This window comes from Asterias rubens, chromosome 22, assembly GCF_902459465.1.
Source record: "Asterias rubens chromosome 22, eAstRub1.3, whole genome shotgun sequence".
In the NCBI taxonomy this organism is placed as follows: Eukaryota; Metazoa; Echinodermata; class Asteroidea; order Forcipulatida; family Asteriidae; genus Asterias; species Asterias rubens.
In genome coordinates this window covers 5,719,518-5,725,651 of record NC_047083.1, presented here as the reverse complement: position 1 = coordinate 5,725,651, position 6,134 = coordinate 5,719,518, and the positions used below count along the sequence as shown (strand labels likewise).

The 6,134-nt window shown below is 37.1% G+C and overlaps 1 protein-coding gene across 2 annotated transcripts in view; it reads right to left on the bottom strand.

Moving 5' to 3' along the window:
- Positions 1–670: 670 nt before the first annotated feature.
- Positions 671–6,134, bottom strand: part of LOC117305042 (serine-rich adhesin for platelets-like) — a 53,888-nt gene continuing 48,424 nt past the window's right edge. For both annotated transcript variants that reach the window (XM_033789746.1, XM_033789747.1), the window contains 2 exons: positions 5,459–5,599; positions 671–3,188 (listed from right to left, as the gene is read on the bottom strand). In XM_033789746.1, coding sequence (XP_033645637.1) covers positions 2,436–3,188; positions 5,459–5,599 — 894 coding nt within the window. In that variant the 3' untranslated portion in view covers positions 671–2,435. The remainder of the gene's footprint in view (positions 3,189–5,458; positions 5,600–6,134) is intronic.

Here is a 6,134-nt window from a genome sequence, read left to right as displayed (position 1 = left end):
CAATACTGTTTACCGATGTTGTGCGATTGCTTTAAAATATCACTTGCTTGCTGTAACTTTTAGGAAAAAATCCAAAACAATGTCACAAAAATAATTGTCAGTACTATTTTAAGACCAAAACTGGTAAATACGTTGTACATGCTAACATAAAATTGTGACATTGTTTCACTCATTTCGTGTGTTCTCGGCTCATGTTTTTTTTTTATAGGTGGTTTGGACATTTATTCCAACATTGGGAACAAAAACAAGTATCAAAATGTAACTTAAGCAATGTACATGCTACATCATTGAAACATAACTGACATGGTTAAAGATACCCCGTTAAGTTACTCACCAATAAGCAGAGAACATTTGAAGCATAGGGCTTATTAAAACTTACCCTGGGACAGACAAGACTAGGACTAGACAAGGACAGACAGTATCTCAGCATTCAGCAAGTAACATTTGAAGGGAAGCTTTCTACTGTCATTCTTCAAACCAAGTAAGTTTACTGTAAATATGTACACATTGTACCTTGTATACTACAAAAAGTACCAGCCGTCGATTTCACTAAACTATTCCTAACTTAGGATTAATCTTAGGACTTAGGACGGGTTCAGTTCCGTATCCAAATACGTAGGAAGCATTGAACCCATCCTAAGTTAGGAGGGGTTACTCGTCCTAACTCGAGATAGGATTAATCCTAGCGTTTCGTGAAATCGGCTGCAGAACCCTTTAATATCACAGACTGTAAATAAATAACACTTAGTTCACTCTCATTGGGTATGACAAGTAAGAAACATAAATAAACACACTTATTAAGGAAACATATGTATTAAACACACACGTAATACACACCATACATATTAAATTGATCGAGATTACCAAACTAGCGATCAGAGTTACATTAAGTGCACATCGGTGAATAATGTATTTGATAAAGTGGCTCGGACTTGATATAAGTTAAATCAGTTAATTACAAATGGCAAGAACAATGGAGGAGTTGAAGTGTTATTAAATCAAATGGCAGAATTAAGTGGCATTATTATAAAACTTTGCAAAAGTTACAAGTTTTCATAAATATAATGTATCCATACGGAATATAGGTACACGAGTAAATCATCACATTCTCTTAGTACTAAAATAAAAAAACACAGACAAATGATTAAAATTAAAATGTTTGTGACAAACTCACAATTTAAAATAGAAAACATACTTCTACTTTAAGTACTGAACATTCGATTTCAGCCTGATTAGTTTTAAAAAACAGTTACCTTTGTTTTGTCTAAAAAACATTACTGGAAAATATACTTCTCTTTTTTAAATTTTGATCCTTTCACATTTGTTTGGAGTTAATACAAACAATATAGACTTGGGCTTAAATAAAACTAAGTTACAATGTTAAGTAAATCGAATCAGACCAAAGCCTTATCAATCTGTGCAAATTACAAGATACTTTATGTTACAAAGTATTACTGCCATAATTCTTCTAGATAAGATGGTTAGAGAGAGGTTTCCCAAGGCTACCGATACAAATTTGGATACATCAACACTTTAGTTATGTATTAAGATGACGCTTAACCAAGGCTTCCATGTTTTGCGCGAACATTGAGAATGGATATGGGAGCTCAAACACGTCCCCCATACGTTAAAAGATTGTTACCATTTTGCTGATTTTAGTAGTTTTGACCTAGATTAAAAACAATTTTACTACTATTGCTTTTAATGATCATATTGACGTCATTCATGACATTGATACAAATGTCTAAGTCTGTTGTAAACAAACAAAATGGGAAAATGCAGTAAAACAAACAGGCATTTCGATTTTGGGGTGCTTGCAGGAAACTTACTTTACAATAGTTTAACTTCGGGGGATGCAACACAAGGAGGAGCTTATCAGCTGTATGCAGGATAGAGTGGTGTGGCGTGTCAGACATCAAGCCTGACTCAAACATACGGCAACGCTACAACTTGGGTCGACTGAGGGAGTGAGTGAGTGAGAAACAAGCAGTTAAACAAACATATATTTTCAATCATATTCTCCAATTTAACAAGAAAACACACAACAGACTTTTGGATTTGTTATGCTTGCAAAACCTACGCCAAGATGTGTGTATACTTTGGATTTAGCCTGACACATAACTCATGATTGGAAACAAAATCTGACGCGCATCCAACATGATTGTATATAGCTATCGTATCTGTATCCCTGTATGCTTGCGATACCTCTCTAAAGACCTTTATCATGGTGCAGCCATCTTCATTGTTCCACATTGATAATAACAATGTAACCAAACTGAGGCTGGAAGAACAAAATAGTCTGGTTCCAATTTGCATAATGATTATTATCATTCAATATTGTTATTCGATACAAGGAACATGACGAAGATGGAGGCAGCATGATAAAGGTGTATTGAGGCCCATCTGCACTGATTATAAAAGTGTTGTGCATTGATCTACACAATCTGTGTTTGTGGTTGTCCAACAGCTGCTAGAGCTTGTTCTAGTTCTCTCTTTTGCTCCAGTAGTTGCTTGTGCATAGAATCATTCTGCTGTCTGAGAACAGCAAGGTCCTCTGTCTTGCCCCTACTGTGTGATGAAGAGGCACTTCTTGCAATTCGGTCAGTTCTCCTTACACTATTTCTTAAATCATCATCATGTATACTTCCATGACGTCTTGAGCGATGTCGTCTCCTATCGGACAGGTCATCATAGTCAGCGGATCTCTCACCATACAAACCATAAGGGCCCCTGGGCTCAACATTTCTTGGTGAGAGGTGTGTATATAGACTAGCAGGTGTAGTATTATACGCAGGATGATTATATGCAGGATTGGTGGATGGGTTCCTTAGAGTCCCCCTATCATTATAACCTGTACTGAATGGGGTTACCCTGTCAGCATAACTGGTCCCCGGTAACTCTCCAGGTATCCCCTTTTGATACTCATAACCAGGATAAGATGATGGTCTTGCACCCAAGCCCCCGGTATATTGTGGTTGCATGTATGAATCATCATGGGACCTATCTGATCTTGGATCATACATTGCATGTCCAGGGGGTGGTGCAGAAGGTAGAGAGCCCATCTTTAGCTTAAAAGCTTCATCAAGCATCTGCGAAAGATGATTGCGCTCTACAGCCCATCGTCTCTTGATCTCAAGATCCCTCTGCTCTTTCTCTTGTTGCTCACGTAACTTTTCTTCTGGAGTTTGCTGTACATGTAGATGCGGGGAAAAAGAAACACCAAGAAAACAATTAATTAATTAATCTGAAGAAGTTACCTTTGAGGGGGAAAACAAATTTAAAGCAAAAAAAAATGGTGATTAATCCTTTGCTTACGTGTACCTTAGACCAATTGACAACATTGTTAACTGGTCACATAGCCCCCTCTTCCTTACCATTGGCAAGCTTAGTTCAACAAACTTCCTCACAAGCACTCAAACCTTAAACATAAAGGTCATTTGTAATAAAGCTGTAGTTTTATCCATGATCACCCTCCATCTACCTCAGTCTACCATTCTTGGTAAGAGAAAGGTCAGATCTTGACAATAATGGTAACCAAATTACTGCTGACAGGGTTGAGTATTAAAGCTGTTATAGCGTATGCAATGGTACAAAATCAATCAATACAGACTAAGTGCAACTTGTGACTGTTTCAGACAGGTGCACTCAACCAAACAGAATGTACACGTTGCCTTGGATCGGTCCAGTTGGTCTTTGAAAAGCGTTTGTAACCATTTGTTATAAAATGCAAGTATCATTCGAAATTGTATGGTTTTCCTTTTACTTCATCGACTAACACAGTATTTTTGACTCCCATAAATGGCCGACCATGATAGTTTGCAAAGTAAAAGGAAACCATGCAATTTCGAGGCAAACTTGTGTGGATCATTGTATTCTACTTTACCAATATCTTTCTAACCATATGCATTTTATAACAAACGGTTACAAACGCTTTTCAAAGACCCGCACTCGACCGATCCAAGGCAACGTGTTCCTTTAAGAGCAACTTTGTGTCGATCCAAATTAGCTTTTTGTTTCAGAAAGGCGAACTCAACACAACATATATAGAAAAGTTTGCGGTAACACCATGTAATAACAATCTCTCAATGAGTTGGGGTGGTTCTGAAAAGAACCGTTGGCCAACGGTTCTTTTCAGAACCACCCCAACTCATTGAGAGATTGTTATTACATGGTGTTACCGCAAACTTTTCTATATCTTACTTCCACCATGCAAAGTTTCAAATCCTACTCAACACAACATGAACATTGGCTCGGAAACCAAACCTGCAACAGTCGATCTTTCGACTTCTAGCGCATCCAGTCGCTTCGACTGTTTCAGATGTCAAATTTTTCATGTATTTATTTCAGAATTTGTTTGGTGCGACTCTGGAACGCCTGTCAGAAACAGCTGTTACTCATTGATTAGTCCATAAAAAAACAATAGCCCACTCATTATTTGTTTTCCAAACCATTAAAGCTTCATAAAAGGTTGGGAAGGTGGTGCATTATTGTCTACCGACCAGGCTCCGATTGTTTGATACACATTCTTACATTAACCCTGTTTAGCCCCAGGAGTAGAAAGCAACATGCCCCTGGTGGCAGTTGATTTGAGTCAACAGCCCAAATCGGTGTAGCCCTCACTCTAAAATAATTTCCATAGAAAAATGTTAACCCTCCTACCATTTTGCCATTAAAGGCAGTGGACACTATTGGTAATTACTCAAAATATTTATTAGCATACAACCTTTCTTGGTGACGAGTAATGGGGAGAGGTTGTTGGTATAAAACATTGTGAGAAACGGCTCCCTGTGAAGTGCCATAGTATTTGAGGAAGAAATAATTTTCCAGGAATTTGATTTCAAGACCTCAGGTTTAGAACTTGAGGTCTCGAAATCAACCATCTAAATGCACACAACTCCATGTGACAAGGGCGTTTTTTCTGTCATTATTATCTCGCAAGTTCGATGACCGATTGTGCTCAAATTTTCACAGGTTTGTTATTTTATGCCTATGTTGAGATACACCAACTGTGAAGGCTAGTCTTTGACAATTACCAATAGTGTACACTGCCTTTAAATATTGTTTTGTAAAGTGATAATAGGCAATCTCTAAAAAACAATTGTTTCTCTTCAATGCTACCCTTGATAGTCATGATTCTCATCGCAGATAATTCAGTTTTATTACTAAATGAATCTTTATTTGATCATTACAAACCAAACCGAAGTTACAATAGTAGAAGAGAGAACAAAATTGATAAAAAACAGGTCAAATTAAAGCAAGTATTAAGGCAAATATAATCAGATAATGAATTAAAAAAAATATATAAAAAATTAATGAGGGCGACTGTGGGTAGGACAACCTGAACGAATCAAAACAAGGACAAATCATGCAGGTCAGGGGTAACAAAAGTAAACTGAATTTCTGTTGCTTGGCAGCATGCTGCCCCACACATGACCAATGAACATATCGATTGTCTCACCTCATAATATTGAGTAGAATTATTTGATCGATATCCATACATGCTTGCAGGCTGGTTGCCAAGTAACATAGCCATCTCAGTTCTCATATCATCGGCAGTTCGACCCATATCCCCACTTGCAACATCAAAGGATGGCCCAGCCTGAGAAAATACCAGTACCAGAAGAATCAGATGAAAATAAGACATTCAAAGGAACCTTTAAAGGCACTGGACATCTGTTGGTAATTACTCAAAATAATTATTAGCATAAAAACTTACTTGGTAACGAGCAATGGAGAACTGTTGATAGTATAAAACATTTTGAGAAATGGCACCCTCTGAAATAACATAGTTTTCGAGAAAGAAGTAATTTTCCACGAACTTGATTTTGAGACCTCAGAATAAGATTTTGAGGTACTGAAATCAAGCATATTTAAGCACACAATTTTGTGTGACAAGGGTGTTTTTTCTTTCATTATTATCTCGTAACTTCGACGAGCAATTGAGCTCAAATTTGTTTGCTTCTCACACAAACCACTTTCCAGTAAAGGGCTGTTGAGTGATGGGAGTTTTTTTTTTTTTCATGTGGTTTTATGCTTCTTTAAGGTCTATATTTTCACATTTTCTGAAGAAAAAAACCCATTTGTTTGTTATCGCTAAAGGTGAATAAAACATGTACTTTTTGTTCATCCCCTAT